The 26,244-nt window shown below is 46.5% G+C and overlaps 1 protein-coding gene across 1 annotated transcript in view; it reads right to left on the reverse strand.

Moving 5' to 3' along the window:
• Positions 1-26,244, reverse strand: part of LOC134911112 (cysteine-rich venom protein TEL1-like) — a 75,582-nt gene that overhangs the window by 22,100 nt on the left and 27,238 nt on the right. The window contains exons 5-6 of the mRNA XM_063919483.1: positions 24,769-24,859; positions 17,732-17,877 (exon numbers count right to left, since the gene is read on the reverse strand). Coding sequence (XP_063775553.1) covers positions 17,732-17,877; positions 24,769-24,859 — 237 coding nt within the window. The remainder of the gene's footprint in view (positions 1-17,731; positions 17,878-24,768; positions 24,860-26,244) is intronic.

Consider the following 26,244-nt stretch of genomic DNA (forward strand, 5'->3'; position numbering starts at 1 on the left):
TGCTGTACCTACCTCTGTGTCGTCATTAAGTATACTATCCATCTACATTCTATACCCGTGGTGCATTTTAGTTTTGCAGTTTGCTGACACAGTGACCACCAGTATACTATATATAATAGCAGTACGGTACGGAAGGCCACTGTGCCTACCTCTGTGTCGTCATTAAGTATACTATCCATCTACATTCTATACCTGTGGTGCATTTTAGTTTTGCAGTTTGCTGACACAGTGACCACCAGTATACTATATATAGCAGTACGGAAGGCCACTGCTGTACCTACCTCTGTGTCGTCATTAAGTATACTATCCATCTACATTCTATACCGGTGGTGCATTTTAGTTTTGCAGTTTGCTGACACAGTGACCACCAGTATACTATATATAGCAGTACGGAAGGCCACTGCTGTACCTACCTCTGTGTCGTCATTAAGTATGCTATCCATCTACATTCTATACCTGTGGTGCATTTTAGTTTTGCAGTTTGCTGACACAGTGACCACCAGTATATATAGCAGTACGGTACGGAAGGCCACTGCTCTACCTACCTCTGTGTCGTCAAGTATACTATCCATCCATACCTGTGGTGCATTTCAGTTGTGCGCAGTATATATAGTAGTAGGCCATTGCTATTGATACTGGCATATAATTCCACACATTAAAAAATGGAGAACAAAAATGTGGAGGTTAAAATAGGGAAAGATCAAGATCCACTTCCACCTCGTGCTGAAGCTGCTGCCACTAGTCATGGCCGAGACGATGAAATGCCACCAACGTCGTCTGCCAAGGCCGATGCCCAATGTCATAGTAGAGAGCATGTAAAATCCAAAAAAACAAAAGTTCAGTAAAATTACCCAAAAATCAAAATTAAAAGCGTCTGAGGAGAAGCGTAAACTTGCCAATATGCCATTTACGACACGGAGTGGCAAGGAACGGCTGAGGCCCTAGCCTATGTTCATGGCTAGTGGTTTAGATTCACATGAGGATGGAAGCACTCATCCTCTCGCTAGAAAAATGAAAAGACTTAAGCTGGCAAAAGCACAGCAAAGAACTGTGCGTTCTTCTAAATCACAAATACCCAAGGAGAGTCCAATTGTGTCGGTTGCGATGCCTGACCTTCCCAACACTGGACGAGAAGAGGTGGCACCTTCCACCATTTGCACGCCCCCTGCAAGTGCTGGAAGGAGCACCCGCAGTCCAGTTCCTGATAGTCAAATTGAAGATGTCACTGTTGAAGTACACCAGGATGAGGATATGGGTGTTGCTAGCACTGGGGAGGAAATTGACAAGGAGGATTCTGATGGTGAGGTGGTTTGTTTAAGTCAGGCACCCGGGGAGACACCTGTTTTCCGTGGGACGAATATGGCCATTGACATGCCTGGTCAAAATACAAAAAAAATCAGCTCTTCGGTGTGGAATTATTTAAACACAAATGCGGACAACAGGTGTCAAGCCGTGTGTTGCCTTTGTCAAGCTGTAATAAGTAGGGGTAAGGACGTTAACCACCTCGGAACATCCTCCCATATACGTCACCTGCAGCGCATTCATCATAAGTCAGTGACAAGTTCAAAAACTTTGGGTGACAGCGGAAGCAGTCCACTGACCACTAAATCCCTTCCTCTTGTAACAAAGCTCCTGCAAACCACACCACCAACTCCCTCAGTGATAATTTCCTCCTTACCCAGGAAAGCCAATAGTCCTGCAGGCCATGTCACTGGCAAGTCTGACGAGTCCTCTCCTGCCTGGGATTCCTCCGATGCATCCTTGAGTGTAACGCCTACTGCTGCTGGTGCTGCTGTTGTAGCTGCTGGGAGTCGATCGTCATCCCAGAGGGGAAGTCGGAAGACCACTTGTACTACTTCCAGTAAGCAATTGACTGTCCAACAGTCCTTTGCGAGGAAGATGAAATTTCACAGCAGTCATCCTGCTGCAAAGCAGATAACTCAGGCCTTGGCAGCCTGGGCGGTGAGAAACGTGGTTCCGGTATCCACCGTTAATTCAGAGCCAACTAGAGACTTGATTGAGGTACTGTGTCCCCGGTACCAAATACCATCTAGGTTCCATTTCTCTAGGCAGGCGATACCGAAAATGTATACAGACCTCAGAAAAAGACTCACCAGTGTCCTAAAAAATGCAGTTGTACCCAATGTCCACTTAACCACGGACATGTGGACAAGTGGAGCAGGGCAGACTCAGGACTATATGACTGTGACAGCCCACTGGGTAGATGTATTGCCTCCCGCAGCAAGAACAGCAGCGGCGGCACCAGTAGCAGCATCTCGCAAACGCCAACTCGTTCCTAGGCAGGCTACGCTTTGTATCACCGCTTTCCATAAGAGGCACACAGCTAACAACCTCTTACGGGAACTGAGGAACATCATCGCAGAATGGCTTACCCCAATTGGACTCTCCTGGGGATTTGTGACATCGGACAACGCCAGCAATATTGTGCGTGCATTACATCTGGGCAAATTCCAGCACGTCCCATGTTTTGCACATACATTGAATTTGGTGGTGCAGAATTAATTAAAAAACGACAGGGGCGTGCAAGAAATGCTGTCGGTGGCCCGAAGAATTGCGGGCCACTTTCGGCATTCAGCCACCGCGTACAGAAGACTGGAGCACCACCAAACATTCCTGAACCTGCCCTGCCATCATCTGTAGCAAGAGGTGGTAACGAGGTGGAATTCAACCCTCTATATGCTTCAGAGGATGGAGGAGCAGCAAAAGGCCATTCAAGCCTATACATCTGCCCACGATATAGGCAAAGGAGGGGGAATGCACCTGACTCAAGCGCAGTGGAGAATGATTTCAACGTTGTGCAAGGTTCTGCAACCCTTTGAACTTGCCACACGTGAAGTCAGTTCAGACACTGCCAGCCTGAGTCAGGTCATTCCCCTCATCAGGCTTTTGCAGAAGAAGCTGGAGACATTGAAGGAGGAGCTAAAACAGAGCGATTCCGCTAGGCATGTGGGACTTGTGGATGGAGCCCTTAATTCGCTTAACCAGGATTCACGGGTGGTCAATCTGTTGAAATCAGAGCACTACATTTTGGCCACCGTGCTCGATCCTAGATTTAAAACCTACGTTGTATCTCTCTTTCCGGCAGACACAAGTCTGCAGAGGTTCAAAGACCTGCTGGTGAGAAAATTGTCAAGTCAAGCGGAACGTGGCCCGTCAACATCTCCTCCTTCACATTCTCCCGCAACTGGGGGTGCGAGGAAAAGGCTAAGAATTCCGAGCCCACCCGCTGGCGGTGATGCAGGGCAGTCTGGAGCGAGTGCTGACATCTGGTCCGGACTGAAGGACCTGACAACGATTACTGACATGTCGTCTACTGTCACTGCATATGATTCTCTCACCATTGAAAGAATGGTGGAGGATTATATTAGTGACCGCATCCAAGTAGGCACGTCAGACAGTCCGTACGTATACTGGCAGGAAAAAGAGGCAATTTGGAGGCCCTTGCACAAACTGGCTTTATTCTACCTAAGTTGCCCTCCCTCCAGTGTGTACTCCGAAAGAGTGTTTAGTGCAGCCGCTCACCTTGTCAGCAATCGGCGTACGAGGTTACTTCCAGAAAATGTGGAGAAGATGATGTTCATCAAAATGAATTATAATCAATTCCACCGTGGAGACATTCACCAGCAGCAATTGCCTCCACAAAGTACACAGGGACCTGAGATGGTGGATTCCAGTGGGGACGAATTAATAATCTGTGAGGAGGGGGATGTACACAGTGAAAGGGGTGAGGAATCGGAGGATGATGATGAGGTGGACATCTTGCCTCTGTAGAGCCAGTTTGTGCAAGGAGAGATTGATTGCTTCTTTTTTTGGTGGGGGCCCAAACCAACCAGTCATTTCAGTCACAGTCGTGTGGCAAACCCTGTCGCTGAAATGATGGGTTCGTTAAAGTGTGCATGTCCTGTTTATATACAACATAAGGGTGGGTGGGAGGGCCCAAGGACAATTCCATCTTACACCTCTTTTTTCTTTAATTTTTCTTTGCATCATGTGCTGTTTGGGGACAATTTTTTTGAAGTGCCATCCTGCCTGACACTGCAGTGCCACTCCTAGATGGGCCAGGTGTTTGTGTCGGCCACTTGTGTCACTTAGCTTAGTCACACAGCGACCTTGGTGCGCCTCTTTTTTTCTTTGCATCATGTGCTGTTTGTGGACAATTTTTTTGAAGTGCCATCCTGCCTGACACTGCAGTGCCACTCCTAGATGGGCCAGGTGTTTGTGTCGGCCACTTGTGTCGCTTAGCTTAGTCACACAGCGACCTTGGTGCGCCTCTTTTTTTCTTTGCATCATGTGCTGTTTGGGGACAATTTTTTTGAAGTGCCATTCTGCTTGACACTGCAGTGCCACTCCTAGATGGGCCAGGTGTTTGTGTCGGCCACTTGTGTCGCTTAGCTTAGTCACACAGCGACCTTGGTGCTCCTCTTTTTTTCTTTGCATCATGTGCTGTTTGGGGACAATTTTTTTGAAGTGCCATCCTGCCTGACACTGCAGTGCCACTCCTAGATGGGCCAGGTGTTTGTGTCGGCCACTTGTGTCGCTTAGCTTAGCCATCCAGTGACCTCGGTGCAAATTTTAGGACTAAAAATAATATTGTGAGGTGTGAGGTGTTCAGAATAGACTGGAAATGAGTGGAAATTATGGTTATTGACCCCCAAAGTCTATGATTTAAGCTGTTTTTTAGGGTTTTTTGTAAAAAACACCCGAATCCAAAACACACCCGAATCCGACAAAAAAATTTCGGTGAGGTTTTGCCAAAACGCGTCCGAATCCAAAACACGGCTGCGGAACCGAATCCAAAACCAAAACACAAAACCCGAAAAATGTCCGGTGCACATCTCCATTTTTCAGGCAGAGAACGTAGATATTTGCAGCACACTGAGCACAGATATTTGCAGTACACTGAGCACAGATATTTGCAGCACACTGAGCACAGATATTTGCAGCACACTGAACACAACTGAGAGAACGCTGCACACGTCCTCTCCCTATCATCTCCAATGCACGAGTGAAAATGGCGGCGAGGCGCGGCTCCTTATATAGAATACGAATCTCGCGAGAATCCGACAGCGGGATGATGACGTTCGGGCGCGCTCGGGTTAACCGAGCAAGGCGGGAGGATCCGAGTCTGCCTCGGACCCGTGTAAAATGGGTGAAGTTCGGGGGGTTCGGATCTCGACTAACTGAACCCGCTCATCTCTAATATATATATATAATATATATTTACACACACACATATATATATATATATATATATATATATACACACACACACATTTATATATATACATATATACACATAGGGCTCAGCTGTGGAAGAACCAGGAGGCGGAGCTTATAATGGCCCAGAGACACAGCTTGGGATGGCATGGGAGGGGACCTTTTGCCAATCGTGAGCACAGCTGTAGATGGACAAGTAGGCGGGGCTTATTGTGATCTCGGGGAGGAGCCTATATCAAACCTGGGTATGATCTCCAGGTGACAGGGGGGAGAGAGAGCTTGTGCACAGCTGCTGGCGGCTTGGATGAGGATAGGTAAAGCTTTATCTCTCTGAGACATGGGTCGAATGAGTATATACTATTGGTTGTTGTGCGCAGTATATATAGTAGGAGGACAGTGCATAATTTTGCTGGCAACCAGTATATAATATATAGCAGTACGGTACAGTAGGCCACTGCTCTACCTACCTCTGTGTCGTCAAGTATACTATCCATCCATACCTGTGGTGCATTTCAATTTTGCACAGTTTGCTGACCGCCAGTATATAATATATAGCAGTACGGTACAGAAGGCCACTGCTCTACCTACCTCTGTTTCGTCAAGTATACTATCCATCCATACCTGTGGTGCATTTCAGTTTTGCAGTTTGCTGACCACCAGTATATAATATATAGCAGTACGGTACAGTAGGTACAGTAGGCCACTGCTCTACCTACCTCTGTGTCGTCAAGTATACTATCCATCCATACCTGTGGTGCATTTTAGTTGTTGTGCGCAGTATATATAGTAGGAGGACAGTGCATAATTTTGCTGACCACCAGTATATAATATATAGCAGTACGGTACAGTAGGCCACTGCTCTACCTACCTCTGTGTCGTCAAGTATACTATCCATCCATACCTGTGGTGCATTTTAGTTGTTGTGCGCAGTATATATAGTAGGAGGACAGTGCATAATTTTGCTGACCACCAGTATATAATATATAGCAGTACGGTACAGTAGGTCACTGCTATACCTACCTCTGTGTCGTCAAGTATACTATCCATCCATACCTGTGGTGCATTTAAGTTGTGCGCAGTATATATAGTAGTAGGACAGTGCATAATTTTGCTGACCACCAGTATATAATATATAGCAGTACGGTACAGTAGTCCACCTGCTCTACCTCCACCAGTGCTCTACCTCATGTGCTGTTTGGGGACTATTTTTTAAATCTGCCATCCTGTCTGACACTGCAGTGCCACTCCTAGATGGGCCAGGTGTTTGTGTCGGCCACTTGTGTCGCTTAGCTTAGCCATCCAGCGACCTTGGTGCAAATTTTAGGACTAAAAATTATATTGTAGGTGTGAGGTGTTCAGAATAGACTGGAAATGAGTGGAAATTATGGTTATTGAGGTTAATAATACTATGGGATCAAAATGACCCCCAAATTCTATGATTTAAGCTGTTTTTGAGGGTTTTTTGTAAAAAAACACCCGAATCTAAAACACACCCGAATCCGACAAATAAATTTCAGGGAGGTTTTGCCAAAACGCGTCCGAATCCAAAACACGGCCGCGGAACCGAATCCAAAATTAAAAACACAAAACCAAAAAAAGTCCGGTGCACATCACTAATATATATATATATATATATATATATATATATATATATATACACACAATATTATTCATCTATCGTGCATGATAATCAATAAAATTCCAGCCAGTATGTATTACAGACGCTACCGTGCGGTGTAATGTAACAAGCGGACACTGCCGTGAGGTGCAGTGGCGTCAGAAGGCGGGTGCGGGGGGATGCGGCCTGCATCTGGGTGTCACCCTCGGAAAGGGGTGACACCAAAGTGCCAGCTCTTCTGCAGTGACAGGAGCCGAGTGCTGCAGTTGGATAATCTCCTGCAGCACTCGGCTCTTGTCACAGATAAGAGCCGGCACTGCATGCTGCCCAGTCTCCGGGGGCAGCAAGCATCTTCCAGGAAGCTGGACATGCCCCGGAGTGAAGGAGAAAAGACATGTGAGGCACGCCATTTTAAATTAGGCCATGCCCCCTTTCCGGACGCCCGCGGCTCCGGCGGGCTGAGGCGGGGTGTGTGTGTTTGTGTGTAATAGTACAGAGTGCGCTCCGGGTGTCACCACACCCGGTGATGCCTCTGGGGAAGTGTAATGTGACTCGGACTTTACCATGTGGTGTAATGTAACGGACACTGCTGTGCAGTGTAATGTGACTAACGGATGCTACTGTGCTGCGTAATGTGACTAATGGACGCTGCCGTACGGTGTAATGTGACTCGGACACTACCGTGTAGTGTAATGTACCTAATGGACGCTTCTGTGCGGTGTAATGTGATTAACGGATGTTGCCGTCCAGTGTAATGTGACTTGGACACTACTGTGCAGTGTAATGTACAGTAACTAACGAATGCTGCTGTGTGGTGTAATGTGAAATGTGACTAACGGACGTTGCTGTGCGGCGTAATGTGACTAACGGACGCTACCGTGCGGCGTAATATGACTCAGATACTACCGTGTGGTGTAATGTAACTAACGGATGCTGCTTAGCGGTGTAATGTGACTAGTGACTAACGGATGCTGCCGTGCAGTGAAATGTGACTAACGGACACTTCTAGCGGTTTAATAAGACTAACGGATGCTGCTGTGCGGTGTAATGTGAGTAACGGACACTACACACTACTGTGTGGTATAATGTGACTGTCGTACACTAGCGTACAGTGTAATGTGACTAACAGACGCTGCCGCATGGTGTAATGTGACTAACAGACACTGCTAGTGGTATAATGTGACTAATGGACGCTACACACTACCGTGCTGTGTAATGTGACTGTCGGACACTACACACTACCGCGCAGTGTAATGTGACTGTCGACACTATTGCGCAGTGTAATGTGACTAACGGATGCCGTGCGGCATAATATGACTAACGGACGCTACCGTGTGGTGTAATGTGACTAACGGATGCTGTTGTGTAGTGTAATGTGACTAACGGATGCTACCGTGTGGTGTAATGTGACTAACGGACGCTACCGTGTGGTGTAATGTGACTAACGGATGCTGTTGTGTAGTGTAATGTGACTAACGGATGCTACCGTGTGGTGTAATGTGACTAACGGACGCTACCGTGTGGTGTAATGTGACTAACGGATGCTGTGTGCAGTGTAATGTGACTAACGGACACTACTGTGTGGTGTAATGTGACAAATAGATTCTGCCATGTGGTGTAATGTGACTAATGGATGCTGCCGTGCCCTTTATAAAATATAGAGGGTGGCACCAATGGACTTTCTGGCACAGGCACCAAAATGTTTAGTTATGGCTCTAGTGGTCATTGATGCTCTCTGTAGTATATGGGGGTCACTGATGCTCTCTGTAACATATGGTGGGCACTGATGCTCACTGTAATATACAGTGCTCACTGATGTTCTCTAATATATGGTGGTCACTGATGCTCTCTGTAGTAAACAGGGGTCACTGATGCTCTATGTAATATATCATGGTCACTGATGCTCTCTGTAATATATGGTGGTCACTGATTTTCTCTGTAATATATGGTGGTCACTGATGCTCTCTGTAGTATACAGTGGTCACTAATGCTCTCTGTAATATATAGTAGTCACTGATAGTCTCTGTAGTATACAGTGGTCACTGTTATGCACACCAAGCCTGCAGGAATGTACTGGTGTCTGAACTGTTATGCACACCAGTGCCTGCAGGAATGTACTGGTGTCTGAACTGTTATGCACACCAGTGCCTGCAGGAATGTACTGGTGTCTGAACGGATAGGGATGCAAAACAAATGAACTCACAGACAGACTGGGGAATATGACATTACGTACACAGAAGGTGATAGGGTAACAAAATAAACACAAAGTGAACAGAGAAGCCCAGAGGCTAAGAAACTGGGTGTCTCCCTAGTATTAGTAATGCTCAGATGGAAAAAGCAAGATGTTGTGTTTTAATACGTAGAGAACCCGAAATGCTGTTGCTAAGGGCAACAGCAAAACCCTAAAGGGTTACCAACGGGTGTGGCAGTAAACTCCTTGGTCAGAGATGGAATGATAGACACAAGGAGAGTCTCCACAATCCTAATCCTCACTTGCAGTGCACAGGTTCAGCTTACTGCCACTAAACTGACACCTGAACACCTTGCACAGTGAGACAGGATTTAGGCAGGCAAGTCTGAGAATACAGCCGCAAACTTGCTAAGTTCACAGAGTAGCAAAAGAACCCCAGCAAGTTAAACAACTGACTCCAGTCTTACTGCTAGGTCTGGATTGGCAGGGTGTAGTACCAAATCCCCAGGCCTATTTGCAGTAAGCAACAACAAATACAAAGCTACACAGTACTGGCTAACTTTCAGGAACTGACTAACCAACAAAGATTCAGCAGCATCTGCTTAACCTGAGAAGAGGCCTTATATAGCAGGTGCTGTCCACGCCCCACTCAGACCTCACAGACTGTGAGCACAAAAACCAGCACCGGATCCCCTGCCGTGCACAGAGCCTGTGTAACCACTGCACAGCAAAAGACCCGAACCGGAGTATCAGCTGCGCTCAGGTTACTCCGCTAGCACTTGTCTCCCGGTTGCCATGACGACGTGGCAGCACAGGGCAGGAGACCCTAACAGTACCCCCCCCCTCTGACGAGGGGTCAAAGAACCCCTACCACCGGGTTTATCGGGGAACTGCGAGAAGAAAGAGCGTATCAGTCTGGGGGCATGAAGATCACAACTGCGCACCCATGACCGCTCCTCCGGGCCATACCCCTTCCAGTGCACCAAAAATGACAGCCGACCCCGAACCATCTTGGAGTCAAGAATCCTTTCAACAACAAACTCCCTCTGGCCACGTATCAGAAGAGGGGAAGGTCTTCCACTGGAAGAAGGATTACTAATCGCCCGTTTTAAAAGGGAACAATGAAATGTTTTATTGATACCCAAAGAACGGGGCAGATCTAACTGAAATGCCACCGGATTGATAACCCTGGTGATCTTATAAGGGCCGATGAACTGGGGGCCTAACTTATGAGATGGCTGTCTCAACTTCAAATTCTTGGTAGACAACCAGACGAAGTCTCCTAATTTGAAGCTGCAGGGTCTTTTCCGCTTATCAAAAACCCTTTTGGTCACTAATGACACAGACACAAGGGCTTTCTTCACTTTCCTCCAAATACCTCTAAGGACCGAAACCACAGAGGAACCACCAGGCGTGGAGTCCAGGGGGTCAAAAGAATTGGCCTTAGGATGATGCCCATACACACAAAGGAAGGGAGAGATCCCTGTAGCAGAGTGAGCCGCGTTGTTATAGGCAAACTCCGCCATGGACAGATGAGCAACCCAGTCAGTCTGACACTTGGAGACATAACACCTGAGGAACTGCTCCAAGGACTGGTTCACCCTTTCAGTCTGCCCATTAGACTGCGGATGGTAGCCTGACGACAAGCTGACAGAAATCTGGAGATCTGAACAAAATGCCCTCCAGAATTTGGCCACAAACTGGGATCCGCGGTCAGAGACCACATCAAGTGGCAACCCGTGGAGACGCACAACATGCAGCATAAATAATTCAGACAGGCGTCTGGCCGATGGCAGCCCAACCAGTGGAACGAAGTGCGCCATCTTCGAAAACCTGTCAACGACAACCCAGATGGCTGTCATCCCCGAGGATTTGGGCAAGTCCACCACAAAATCCACTGAAATGTGGGTCCATGGCTTAGATGGGATAGAGAGTGGATGTAATGGGCCAACAGGAACCCCTCTAGGAGTCTTATTTCGGGCACAGATGTCACATGCCCGAACCCACTGATCCACATCCTTAGCCACCGAGGGCCACCACACCGCCCTAGATAGCAACTCCCGAGTTCTGGCAATACCCGTGTGACCTGCCGACTTCTTGGCATGGAATTCCAGGAACACTCGCTGTCTTAACCTAGGAGGCACAAACAAAAGACCTACCGGAAGGTCTGGAGGAGCCTGCTCCTGTGCTCTAAGGACTAATGATAAGAGGTCCTGGGTAATGCCCACTTTAATACATGATGGGGACACAATGGGCAACGGCTCCTCGGTGGTCTCCTGGATTGGAGCAAAACTCTGCGAGAGCGCATCAGCCTTGATGTTTTTTGACCCAGGGCGATATGTTATCAAAAAATTAAAGCGAGTAAAAAACAAAGCCCATTGTGCCTGCCTGGCATTGAGACGCTTCGCTGACTCTAAATATGCCAGATTCTTATGGTCGGTGAGAATTGAGACCACAAACTTAGCCCCCTCAAGCCAGTGTCTCCACTCCTCGAGTGCATCCTTAATAGCCAACAATTCCCGGTTACCCACGTCATAATTCATCTCGGCAGGCGAAAATTTATGGGAAAAGTAAGCACAGGGATGAAGGCGATTATAAGACACTCCCATCTGAGAGAGCACTGCCCCAATACCCATCTCAGAGGCATCCACCTCCACCACAAAAGGACGCTCTGGATCTGGGTGTCGCAGTACCTTGGCCGATACAAATGCCCTTTTGAGACGGGCAAAAGCCGCTTTAGCCTCACAAGACCAGTGAGCAACATCCGCCCCTTTCTTAGTGAGTGCCACCAAGGGCGCCACTATAAACGAAAATCCAGCGATAAATCGTCTATAAAAATTCGCAAAGCCCAGGAAACGCTGAAGCGCCTTCAAACAAGTGGGCTGCACCCAATCCAGGACTGCCTGTACCTTGGAACCCTCCATTTGGAAACCTTCTGGGGAGATAATATATCCTAGAAATGCGATTTGCTGAACTTCAAATTCGCACTTCTCCAGCTTCGCCCCAAGCCGGTGGTCTCTGAGTTTCTGGAGGACTAAGCGTACATGCTTCCGATGTTCCTCCAGGGAATGGGAGAAGATTAGGATGTCATCTAAGTATACAACTAAGAATCTATCCAAATATTCCCTGAGTACATCATTCATGAAATCCTGGAAGACTGCCGGGGCATTACAGAGCCCAAAAGGCATCACCAAATATTCATAATGCCCTGAGTGGGTATTAAAGGCAGTCTTCCATTCATCCCCCTCTCTTATTCGGATTAGATTGTACGCACCGCGTAGGTCAATCTTAGATAAATGGTGGCAGTACGAAGCTGGTCAAACAAGACCGAAATGAGAGGCAGTGGGTATGAGTCTTTAATCGTGATACGGTTCAATTCCCTGAAGTCGATGCAGGGTCACAACGAACCGTCCTTTTTACCCACGAAGAAGAACCCCGACCCAACTGGAGACTGTGAAGGTCTGATAAATCCCTTAGCCAAGTTCTCCTGAATGTACTCTGCCATAGCCTGAGTCTCAGGACGTGACAGGGAGTACAACCTGCTCTTGGGAAGCTTAGCATTTGGCAACAAATCAATGGCACAGTCATAGGGGCGATGGGGAGGTAGTACCTCTGCAACTTTTTTAGAGAACACGTCCGCAAAATCTGCATAACACCCTGGCAATCCTGGCAAACTTAGCTGCGAGAGCCTGACTGGAAGGCTCAAGCAACTCCTGAAACAATCAGTACCCCAACTAAGAATCTCCCCAGAGACCCAGTCAAATTGAGGATTGTGGGCCCTTAACCAGGGTAACCCCAACACCAATGGGGCAAAAGTACAGACAGTCACATAAAAGGACAATTTTTCAGAGTGTGTGGCTCCAATAAACAAAGAAATCTGGCTAGTGCAAGAGGTAATTTTACCTTGGGATAATGGTTCCCCGTTTAGCCCACAAATCTCAATTTCCGATGCCAAGGGTACTAAGGGAACAGAGTGTTTCAGGGCGAATTGGCGGTCCATAAAAACCCCGTCGGCCCCACTGTCCACAAAGGCCTCAGTCTTGACAGTTTGACCGAGGATCTTCAAGGTCACCGGAATGATAAAAGTCTTCTTGGGAAATTCTGACTTCTGGCCTGACAGGATATTTCCCATCACCCTCAGGCCCTGAAGTTTTCCGGCTTTTCTGGGCATGATACTACCACATGACCTTTATTCCCACAGTACAAACACAACCCCTGCTGTCTCCTCCGCGTCTTCTCACGCGAGGAGAGGCGGGTAGCCCCAATCTGCATAGGCTCCTCGGAAAATTCATCAGAGTCTGAGGTTCCCTTGGGAAAGAAGGAAACCTCGGTCTCCCTTTCAAGCCTACGCTCTCTCAGCCGTCTATCCACCCGGATGGATAACTGCATGAGCTGATCCAAGCTATCAGGCAAGGGATATTGTACCAGTTGGTCTTTTATCTGGTTAGAAAGACCTCTTCGGTACTGGTGTCTCAGGGCTGAGTCATTCCACTGGGTATCATGGGCCAACCTCCGAAACTCCGTACAGTAATCCTCAACTGGCCTTCGCCCTTGCTTAAGGATCGAAATCTGAGCCTCGGCTGAGGCCGTCTTGTCAGGGTCATCATACAACATGCCCAGTGCCGTAAAAAAAGCATCAACACTTTTAAGCGACGGACAGTCAGGCTGCAACCCATATGCCCAGACCTGTGGGTCTCCTTGTAGCAAGGAAATCACTATGCCCACCCGCTGAATCTCCGACCCAGAAGACTGAGGCCTAAGCCGGAAGTATAGCTTGCAGCTCTCCTTGAAACAAAAGAACTGCGAGCGATCTCCAGAAAAACGATCCGGGAGATTTACTTTCGGCTCCTTAACCCCTGAAGGTGCTGCTGCTGCGGGAGCTCCGCCAGCGGCCTGGGAGGTGTGCATTTTAATGGACAAATCATTAAATTGTCGAGTCAGGACCTGCACCTGATCGACGACCTGTTGCAACGTATTTTGAGGGGTATGCTCCATATTCCCACAAAATTTCAACAGGAGTATTAGGCTGCTGAATATGTTATGCACACCAGTGCCTGCAGGAATGTACTGGTGTCTGAACTGTTATGCACACCAGTGCCTGCAGGAATGTACTGGTGTCTGAACTGTTATGCACACCAGTGCCTGCAGGAATGTACTGGTGTCTGAACGGATAGGGATGCAAAACAAATGAACTCACAGACAGACTGGGGAATATGACATTACGTACACAGAAGGTGATAGGGTAACAAAATAAACACAAAGTGAACAGAGAAGCCCAGAGGCTAAGAAACTGGGTGTCTCCCTAGTATTAGTAATGCTCAGATGGAAAAAGCAAGATGTTGTGTTTTAATACGTAGAGAACCCGAAATGCTGTTGCTAAGGGCAACAGCAAAACCCTAAAGGGTTACCAACGGGTGTGGCAGTAAACTCCTTGGTCAGAGATGGAATGATAGACACAAGGAGAGTCTCCACAATCCTAATCCTCACTTGCAGTGCACAGGTTCAGCTTACTGCCACTAAACTGACACCTGAACACCTTGCACAGTGAGACAGGATTTAGGCAGGCAAGTCTGAGAATACAGCCGCAAACTTGCTAAGTTCACAGAGTAGCAAAAGAACCCCAGCAAGTTAAATGACTGACTCCAGTCTTACTGCTAGGTCTGGATTGGCAGAGTGTAGTACCAAATCCCCAGGCCTATTTGCAGTAAGCAACAACAAATACAAAGCTACACAGTACTGGCTAACTTTCAGGAACTGACTAACCAACAAAGATTCAGCAGCATCTGCTTAACCTGAGAAGAGGCCTTATATAGCAGGTGCTGTCCACGCCCCACTCAGACCTCACAGACTGTGAGCACAAAAACCAGCACCGGATCCCCTGCCGTGCACAGAGCCTGTAACCACTGCACAGCAAAAGACCCGTACCGGAGTATCAGCTGCGCTCAGGTTACTCCGCTAGCACTTGTCTCCCGGTTGCCATGACGACGTGGCAGCACAGGGCAGGAGACCCTAACAGTCACTGATGCTCTCTGTTATATATGGTGGTCACTGATGCTCTCTGTAGTATACAGTGGTCACTAATGCTCTCTGTAATATATAGTAGTCACTGATAGTCTCTGTAGTATACAGTGGTCACTGATGCTCTCTGTAATATATGGTGGTCACTGATGCTCTCTGTAGTATACAGTGCTCACTGATGCTCTCTGTTGTATATAGTTGTCACTTATGCTCTCTGTAGTATATAGTGGTCACTGATGCTCTCTGTAATATATAGTGGTCACTTATGCTCTCTGTAATATATGGTGGTCACTGATGCTCTCTGTAGTATACAGTGGTCACTGATGCTCTCTGTAATATATGGTGGTCACTGATGCTCTCTGTAGTATACAGTGGTCACTGATGCTCTCTGTAATATATGGTGGTCACTGATGCTCTCTGTAATATATAGTGGCCACTGATGCTCTCTGTTGTATGTGGTGGTCACTGATGCTCTCTGTGTCGTTTTCTGTAAAGTGACGGGGAACCCAAATTAGTGCACCGTGTCCCCTCGCATGGCTCGCCTCACTCGCCATGCTTCGGGCAAGGTGCCTCGCTCCGCTGCCACTGCACTCGGTACAGGTTACTATTCCAATTGTAGTCCACGTGGATCGTTAAGTATGAAAAAATCCAAAAATGTAAAAAAATGTGAAAAACTTATGTCGACCTTTTGACCCGTCGACCTAGTGCATGTAGACCTAGCGGCCCTGTTGACCTAATGGCAATATCAACCCTTCAGTGGTCGACCTAATGAGTGCCGACCTAAGTTGGGTCGACCTAATGACCGTATCCCGTTAATTTTATCATTTACTGCAGCGACTAGAAATGGGGTCTGAACACTTAAATAAATATGGCAATAACGAGTGAACATTTTGTATTTTTTTTTTATTTAAACTATTTTAGCGCCAAAGTAAAGGCAGACAATACAGTTCTCACCCTTTCACACACACCAAAAACCTTTTTCTTGATATACAGTAGCTACACCATAAAGTGGTTGTAGGTAGGTACCATCTATGCCCTAAAAATGTATCTAATATATTATATAAGCACAACGCTTTTCAGCAACTACTCCGCAGTCTTCCTTTTAATTCAAATTGGGTCTGATAAAGCCGATATTTGAAGTCCTCTGCTGCTCAACAGAGACGAAACGGAGCTGCAGCCATCTTTCCCTGCTCCTTCTATGTGATGCCTCCTCTAATGCCAAATGTAAATCAGCGCCCACCGCTGATGTGAGCTGACCATGTTGGGTACTGAGCTACAAGGTGCATGGTGGGAGTATTAGAGGAAACCACTGAACACATAGGGGAGGGGCTCTCCCACAGCTGAACTTCTTCATACAAAAAATTAAAATATGTGCAATCAGATAGTGGTTGACGGCAGGCATGGTGGGGCCCTTAGAGAGGGGGCCCCAGGATAACATATCCCCTGCTCCCCCCCCCCTCCTTAATCCGATCTGCTGCAGCGGTACACAATAGGCCTTTCATAAATTTCAGCTCCAGGCCCATGTGGACGTTAATCTGGCACTGCCACTCTCCCTCTTCGGCAACTAAGGGGGGACATGTACTAAGCAGTGATAAAAGTGGAGAAGTGAGCCAGAGGAGAAGTTGCCCATGGCAACCAATCAGCTGCTCTGTATATGTTTATAGTATGCAAATTATAAATGTTACGGCAATGCTTCTCCACTGGCTCACTTCCCCACTTTTATCACTGCTTAGTACATGTCCCCCTAAGTTTATGATACATCCAGGTACTAACTGACTCTGACTATTCCTCTACTCAATAATGGTCGAAGCAGGGCAAGACAACTTAGGATCGCTATGATCATTAATAATACATCTTCCCCCCCAGACTCAAACCTCCCACAGGTAACTCTCAAAAGGAAAAAGGTCTGCGTAAAACACCAGGAAAATGGCCGCCACACAATTTACCTGAAGATTTGTGCAGCTCTGCTGCCACCAATGCAGGACTCCAAAGTGGTAAATAATCAAGAAATGGGTGCAGGGTGTGCAGTGTGGTCCCCCTTGGACCCAGGGGCCCGTGTGCACCGCACACCTTACACCCATTATATATACGCCACTGATAGTAGGGTCTCATTTTTGCTAATCTTTTCTCAGCGCAGTTTTTGAAACTATAGTGTACAAACAAACTTTGGATCACAGTACTACTAGCCCAACCATATTTGTTTGGGATCCGGTCTTTAGGTCGGCACTGTCTAGCTCGACCACTATTGGACGACAGTAAGTAGGTCGACATGGTTTCTAGGTCGACAGGGACTCTAGGTCGACATGACAAAAGGTCGACATGATTTTTTAAATTTTTTTTAAAATATATTCATACTTTACAATCCACATGGACTACAATTGGGAATGGTAACCTGTGCCGAGTGTGGCGAGCGAAGCGAGTCGTGCATGGGGACACGGTGCACTAATTGGGGTTCCTGGTCACTCTACGAAGAAAACAACACCAAAACCTATTTAAAAACTCATGTCAACCTTTTTTCATGTCGACCTAGAGTCCCTGTAGACCTAGAAACCATGTCGACCTACTTACTGTCGACCAACAGTGGTTGACCTAGACACGGTCAACCTAAGTCTAGCCTATCTAACATACCACACCCATTTGTTGCTAAAAACATATATAATACATACCTGGGTGTAATGTCCAATAACTTTTCCTTTTGCTTTTGCTCCTACTCCGTATTCAAAGTCGTTACATTCATCATACCAACCTTGGATAACTTTGATCCAGTTGTGGGGTTTGTTAGACATGTATAAGTTTTCTCCACAATGGAATTCTGAAAATAAAGTTATGTAACATAGTATGAAATTATACATTATTAGCATTAGCCTATGATAATGTTTTAGAAATAGCTTACACATGTTGAGCTCTATTTATTTATGCTGTATGACCTCGGGATAGTACAGTGGTAAAAAATAGTGCCCCTCAGTTTTTCCATTGGAAAGGCAGGTCAGTAGTGTTCAAAGATCAGTGCCGTATGGGTGTGGAAATTATTTTAATTTACCTTTGTATGTAAGTTAATGTATGTCTTCTGAGAGGCGACTCTACATTTAACGTACAGATGTGTCCTTATATTGTTGCTCAAGTTGCACCAAATTGCCTCTCTCGGTGTTCCAGGGTCCGTGCAACTCAACCGTGCAGAGGGGACTATTTACTAAGCCTTGGGTGGAGATAAAGTACCAGCCAATCAGCATCTGACATGTTACAGGCTGTGTTTGAAAAAGGGCAATTATGAGCTGGTTGGTTGGTGGTACTTTATCTCTGTCCAAATGATCTCCACCCAAGGTTTAGTAAATAGACCCCAGAATGTCTTATTCACTCAAAAGGTAGGTCTTATTTGCACTGGTAAAACAACCAAAAGTGACAAAACTACATTGCTAGCATACACAGACCACTGGGACTTGGGGTACCTGTACATCTATGTACGAATGAGTCTCTAATATATGTAAAAGGGGTACTGATACGAGGGGCCACAGCCATTCCTCCCGATACGTTTCATTATGCTCTATCTGCAACTTAGTGTTTGTCTTATAGCAATTCCAATACCAAAATCACAGCCTATCATCTCTGGTTGACTGTGCGCGGTTTGGTCTACGGCTGCGATGAGACTAGGATGCAAAATTTTAAAAAAGGAACTCTAGCTAGGTGTCTTGCGCAAGACGTTAGGTAAGACAGGACACATCTGTAGACTTGGTGCAAGTTTCTGAGTTTATAATGATGTTGGCTCCTTGTTGGTGCTAGACATTGCTAGACATTTGATTTAAAGTTGCCCTTATCTTAAAATATGGGCAACTAAAAATCCAACTGTGGAAACGTATGTGTACATTTTATCTTGGTTTTATTTGTTGAAGAGCAAAGAGGTGGGGAAATATAAAGGAGAAATCTAAAGACCACATGCTATCCTGTTATCCTGTTATAACTTTCCCTTAGACATTTGAACGTTGACAGCTATATTTCAGGCTTGGCTTTGCAAACAGTATAATTTCAACAAAATGTCATAGAAACCTAATAGGTAAAAAAAAATGTAGGTCTGAAAATTTCCTAAAGAAAGCCATTGCGATGCCTCGGCATAAGACCAAAAAAGCCACCTCATGTGGAATTATTTTTACCCAAATTCTGACAACATTTCTGAAGGCATCTGCTCCATTTGTGAGGGCAAAGTTAGTAGAGGCAGGGACGTTAGCCATCTAGGCACCTCCTCCCTGTTACGTCAATTGCAGTGAGTTCAGTCAACTTATTTAACAAAATTATAATTATTTCAAAAATAATAACAAGTAATCCAGTATCAGCTACCAGCAGTTTGGACCAGCAAATACAATTTCCACAACCAAAACTGTCATCATCAACCTCCTCATTTCTGATCGGAGGTAGTCCTTCCAAAAAACTGTTTTATTGCAGCTCAAACAAAGCAAGCACTTCAGCCACAAATGGACAATTCCAACCTGCACCATTTATGAGCCTACATTTTGGAGAAAAAACATGGTATTATCCCTCAGACTCTCTGGTGAACCTCATAAATGTACTAAAGCAGTGGCAGAACTTGCAGCGGTGCAGCCAGTGCATTACACTGAAGGGGCCCACAACTGTCGGCATTACAGTGAGTCACTCTGACTCATTGTATACCGCCATTGCTGCCACAAGCACTGTGCCCGCTGCTAGTGCCCCTCCTGTTCTTCCTTTTAACAATAATGCAGCGGCAGCATGACTGGAGATGGAGAAGAGGTCCCGGGCCGGAGAGGGAGGAGGGCTGTTCTTCCCTCTCCTCCACTCTTGGGTGCCTCCTCCTCCCAGACGCCATGCTGCTGCTGCTGACAGATGCTAAGGGCCCCTCCAATGAGGAAGGAGGACCCCAGTTTCCGGCATCAGCGTGTCTGGCATATGAATCGCCAGTTCGTGAGCCAATCAGAGCTCGCAGACCGGCAGCCAATAAGGAGCCGCAACTGCTGGTCCACGAGCTCTGATTGGCTCATGAACTGGCGCTTCATTTGACAAGAGCGCCGCCGCAGCCAGAGACACAGGACGGACACAGAAGAGGCGTGCGCTGTGCCCTCCTTCCCGGACTCACACACAGCACAGCAGCACAGCAGTGAGCGGGGGCAACGTGTAGCTGGCACTGGAATTACAAGAATTACCCCCTGATAACAAACACGACACCCAGCTCATGAAATCCCTGGCAACAAGCATTACCCCCTAGCAACGAGCATGACACCCAGTGCATGAAACCCCTGGCAATGATTATTACCCCCTAGCAACGAGCTTAACACCCAGCACATGAAACCCCTGGCAACAAGCATAACACCCAGTGCATGAAACCCCTGGCAGCGGGCATGACACCCGGAGCATGAAAACCCCTGGCACCGTGCATGAAACCAAGAGCATGAAACCCCTGGCAATGAGCAGGTAATTTAAAAGTAATCAGAAGCCTTACTGTAGGGCTTAGTGTGTAATTGGAATTGCGGTGTGTGGCATAAAGTATAACGGACATTGCGGTGTGTGTCATAATGTGTCAGTAGCATTACGGTGTGTGGTATACTATATCACGGGCATTGTGGTATGTGGTATAATGTCTCAGGGGCATAGCAGTGTGTGGCATAATGTATAATGGGCATTGCGGCCTATGGCCTAATGTGTCGCAGGCATGACAGTGTTTGGTGTACTGTATCACAGGCATTGCATGTGCTATAATGTCTCAGGGTCATTGCAGTGAGTAGCATAATGTATAATGGGCACTGTGATGCGTGGCATAATGTGTCACAGGCATTACAGTGTGTGGCATAATGTGTCAGGGGCATTATGGTGTGTGGCATATTGTGTAATGGGCATTATGGTGTGTGGCATAGTGTCTAAGGGCCATTGCAGTATGTGACATAATGTATACTGGGCATTAGTATAAGGAGGAAAAATTACAGATAATGTAAGGGGCAAAGCAACACCCATTTCAGCAAGGCTACGCCCCATTTTTACGGCGCGCACAGATTCATCACTTTTCTAGTGTCAATTATGGGTCGGGGGCGCCAGAGAATGTTTTGGCTTAGGGGAGAAAAATTTCTAGTCACGCCACTGGCACTGGGGGTCTGACAGTGTCACACCAAGATCTTGTGACCATCCCAGTCACCTACTGTCGTAATGGGGGGTGGGGGCCCAAAACATATAGCTGCACCTCGGCCCACCACTCTCTATTTCCACCACTGTACTAAAGGGATGTGTTACACAATTAGGAAGGACATGGGGCAGTATGACCAACAGGCCAGCCTACTAATATTTGTTAGTGTAAGGCTAATTTGGAGTTTGCAGCTCTGCAGTGCAACTATGCATTTTCTTAGCTAGTTTTAGCAAATGTCAGGAATCCTTTACTATGAACAGTTTACTCTTTTATCAGGAATTTTGTCAGTGGCTGACAAACAGATTGTATTTTTTTTTAAATGATAAATTAATCAATTAAATTAACCCATAAATGAATCAGTTTTTTTCAACCCTTGTCAGGAATCCTTGTCTGTTAACAGTGTACTCTTTTATGGCCTTTTGTCAGTGGCTGCAAAACAGATTGTGATTTTTTTTTATAATTCTAAATTAATCAGTTAAACTAATCAATAAATTATTCAATCAATCAATCAATCAATCAATCAATAAATCAGTTCTTTCAACCCTTGTCAGGAATCCTTGGCTGTTAAGGTGCCCATACACTAGATGATATTATGAGCGATTTGGCCATTTCCGACGGATTGGAAATACAAATCGTTCATAATAGTGCAGATCGTTAAGTGTCTGTGAACGATAACGATCACGATACACGGTCCCGCTGGTCGTTGGTCAGATCTTCTGATCTTCCCTGCTGCAGGGAAGATCTGAAGTTATTGTCAATGACAGCATGCCCCTGGATGTAGCCACTCCCAGATCCTAAGTTATATCTTTAACCACTTAACTGACGATTTTTTGCTGGCAAAACCGGCCAGAAATTGTCTGGGTTTTTTTATGTAATATAGTTTAAAAAGTATTTTTAAAGCTATATTTAATTTAATTTGAATTTTTTTTATATGCTAAGATGGTGTCTTGCACCACCTTGTGTCTATTAGCCCCCATAAGAAAATTACTGGTCATTCCGTTTTTTTTTTTACCCCCCTCCTCCTCCTGTGGCTAGTGTATTTTTAAAAACATTTTCACTCCCCTCCCCACAGCATCATATTACTATTTTCCCATCCACACCACCTCCATAGGCATTACTCTCCCCCTTCCCCCAATATGCAGAGCGCAGCACAGCGTGTTCCCAGCGGCTGCTACTCCCACCGGTTACATTCGGCCGAGCAGCGCTTACATCCCGGCGACTGCTGCTCTCTGGTGCCTGTGTCAGAGCCTGGGGGTGGCAGCGTGTACCTGCCCACAACACAATGGGAGCAACCAATAACAGGTGCTTACTGATGGTGAGTGGGAATCCCACAGAGTGGTGAAGTACGCCCACTCAGGTAAATCAGGGAAGAGTAACCTCCTCTATTTCATAGGTAGAGTGAGGCCATACGGTCACACAGGCAAAGCTGATTTTCACACAAATAGTCAATGTTTTTCATCTAAGTCCCTAAAAAGTCACACGGCACATTCTTACCATTGTGTAGATGCCAAAAGATGCAGTTACAAGTGAGATGCATGGTATGTGAAATGTATTGGGCGTTTCCTGAGCAGTGACTGTAAGTTGATTATGCGGACATTTGCTGTCTCGATATTGGGTCAACTACAGGTGACTTACCTACCCCAATTAGCAAAGAGTGTATCCCGAGTTGACCGACAAAGACTCTTGCACCGCTTCTGTCCTTACCAGGACACCTTTCAGCCTACCTCATAATGTGGACCTTTGAGATTACATTCATGCCAGGCATTAACGTGATCTTTGGATGTTACATGGGGTGTAGTATGGCTGACCGGCGGTCTCCTGACCGCCGGTCAGCTTACCAACGCCGGGATCCCGGCAGCACACCGACGCCGGGATCCCGGCGGGGAGGGGCGAGTGCAGCAAGCCCCTTGCGGGCTCGCTGCGCTCGCCACGCTGCGGGCTCGATGGCGACCTGCGGTCGCCACGGGTTCTAGTCCCACTCTATGGGTGTCGTGGACACCCACGAGTGGAAATAGTCCCTGTTGGTCGGCATGCTGATAATCGGGATACTGAGCCGGCGGGATGGTGGAGGAGGTCATGTGACTGTCGGTCAGCAGACCGCCGGTCACATGAATACCACCCGTTACATGAAATCACAAGAGCCATACAGATTGAGTAGAAATTTGCAGTCCCTCTTTGGGGCTTTTGAACCTTGTCATTAGCTAAAATCTCTATCCAATCTTTTCTGCAAGACTGTAAACTCTCTAGATTTCTTGAGTGGCCCTGAGGTCTATGGCCACAGCTCTGGGCAAAGGGAGGGAGCTAACCATTCTGACTATCTGATTAGTGACCCTTACGTCACAGTGGCTGGACAGTGATCCTGATCCTTCCTCTCTGTTTCTCCTGGGACCTATTGACTGTGGCGATGACTGGTGATGAAGTTAGCTGTGGTAGCTTACCTGTATGTTCCCCTTACAGTCTTGTTGTGAGATCTAGACTCACTGGCATTTACAGTGGATGTTAGTTGGCCATTCTTGAACTTAGCACTAGTGACAACAAGAGCTGACACTTTCCATACTTTAGGCGTAGTATGCAGTTGAGCTTATCCAGTGTGGCTATGGCTCTTTCAGTTGTAATTTGTCATTCAATATTCACAACATATATTAATACATAACTGGGTAAAACCCAACTGGCTACTGATAGGAGAGGATGTCCCTGGTGGTCTTGACCTTGATTGAAAATGCCTAGTACCCCAGCTCTGTTGAACACAGGTAAAAAGTATCTGTGCCACAGTCCATTCATTGTGGAAAATAATTTACATCCAAGGTACAGTAGGTCCTGTTACAATCAGCAACACAGAAACAAAATCAATACAAATCTTATTTATGAATAGTGCTATAAGGATCAGTAATGAGCCTTTTTGTGCCACAGTAGTGTGTATGATGCAATAAATAAATGTTACACTCTATCAGTAATCTAGAAAACAAGGGTGTGTCAGTCCCACTCTCTGGCTTTGCCAAAGCAAGCGAGGACGCAGAGTCACTGGCCCCGGCAGCGTGATTTCACCAGATATCCTGAGGCTTCTGAGGGTTAGTCAGATGTCTGATGTTCACGCAGTTGATCCAATGCTGCGTCTTCGGTCACAGCAGCAAAACACAGAACCCGGCAGGGGACGTCTTTTTTACTTAAGATACCTCCTGCGGCTTTTGCATAATTTTGCACAGCAGCTCCACACAAAGACGCAGTGGCTGCATGCACAGCGTCCATGACTAAAAAGACCCCTCTAACCCTATAACAAGGCATTATTCAGCAGACAGAGTAAAGTGAGTATGAAATAAGAAAAAAGAATAGTAACACTACCAACGCGCGTTTCACCAAAGCAGCCTTTTCAAGACTACACTCATCTTTCAGATTTCTGAATTCTAAGATTATAAGGACTTGTTCTATTTGTAAATAACTTAATGTAGCAAACAATGTATTTATGAATTTAACTAATATTTTAGTAATATTAAGTCTTCTAATCTCATGCTGTCCTTCAGCAGGTCCTGGTACTCTATGGTAGAAGAGAAAATAAGAAATACATACCAGGCACTACCCTTTGTTCTGGTTTGCTGTGGACTTGTGCACATACTGCCGCCCATTTCGCTGCATTTGCTGCTGCTTCTGCACTCCATTGCTTGAAGAAACAAACACAGTCATGGGTGGTTATTTTTTGGGAACACTAGCTAAAGAGCAAGTAACGGTTGCTTGCAAAATAATGTTTGCAAATTTTTACAATGGTGTTATTTTTTAATGAAATACAGTAAGACTATTGCTGAGTTTGCAGACTGCCCATACAATCAGTGTGGCAAGGTCATGATATTGCGAAATGCGTAACCACCTGCATCGCCTGCCATGTTGAAGGATTAAAAACTTTGTCAGAGGCACACGAGGCCTTTAATACTTCTAGTACAATAGACTATAAAATGCTATTATAAACTATAAACCTTTCCTAGGCACGCCTACAAGTGCCCCGAGGCACCCCAGGCTGTCTAGAAAAGGAGAGTTATGGTAGACTTACCATGGTTAACTCTCTTTCTGTGAAGTACATTGGGTTCCACAGGGAAACATCGGAGTGTAGAGTGGATCTTGATCCAGAGGCACCAACAGGCTAAAGCTTTAGGCTGTCCCAGGATGCATTGGTGCCTCCTCTATAAACCCGCCTCCAGGCACTGAGAGCTCAGTTTCGTTAACCAGTCCAATGTAGGAGCAGGTAAAAGAGAATGCAGATGTTAGTCACATTCTCACGACAGGAGAAGGGAACAGCGGCCAATGCCATATAAACCCATAGAGGCTAGGTGCGTCAGGGTGGGCACCCTGTGGAACCCAATGTACTTTGCAGAAAGAGATTTAACATGGTAAGTCTACCACAAATCTCCTTTTCTGCAGCAGGGTACATTGGTTTCCACAGGGAAACATCGGGTGGTGTCCTAAAGCAGTTCCTCAAGGGAGGGGACGCACCTTAGCGGGTATGACAACCCGGCATCCAAAGGAAGCATCCTGGGAGGCAGGAGTATCAAAGGCATAGAACCTAATGAACGTGTTCACTGAGGACCACGTAGTTGCTTTGCACAATTGTTCTATGGGCGTGTCATAGCGGGCCGCCCAAGAAGGTCCAATAGACCGAGTCGAATGAGCTTTAATAGCAGCAGGAGCTGGGAGACCAGCCTGCACATAGGTTTGTGCAAACACCATTCTTACCCATCTGGCCAAGGTTTGCTTATTCGCAGGCCATGCACGTTTGTGAAACCAAACAGTACAAAAAGGGTATCTGACCTCCTGATAGAGGCAGTCCTCTCCACATATATACGGAGAGCCCTCACCACATCCAAAGACCGCTCTTTGGGGACAAGTCAGAAGAGAAAAAGGCCAGGACCACAATATCTTGGTTTAGGTGAAAAGATGACACCACCTTAGGTAAATAACCCGGGCAAGTTCTAAGAACTGCCTGGTCACGCTGAAAAATCAGAAAGGGTGGACGACAGGACAATGCACTTAAGTACAACACCCTTCTAGCAGAGG

Source organism: Pseudophryne corroboree, chromosome 4 (assembly GCF_028390025.1).
Source record: "Pseudophryne corroboree isolate aPseCor3 chromosome 4, aPseCor3.hap2, whole genome shotgun sequence".
In the NCBI taxonomy this organism is placed as follows: domain Eukaryota; kingdom Metazoa; phylum Chordata; class Amphibia; order Anura; family Myobatrachidae; genus Pseudophryne; species Pseudophryne corroboree.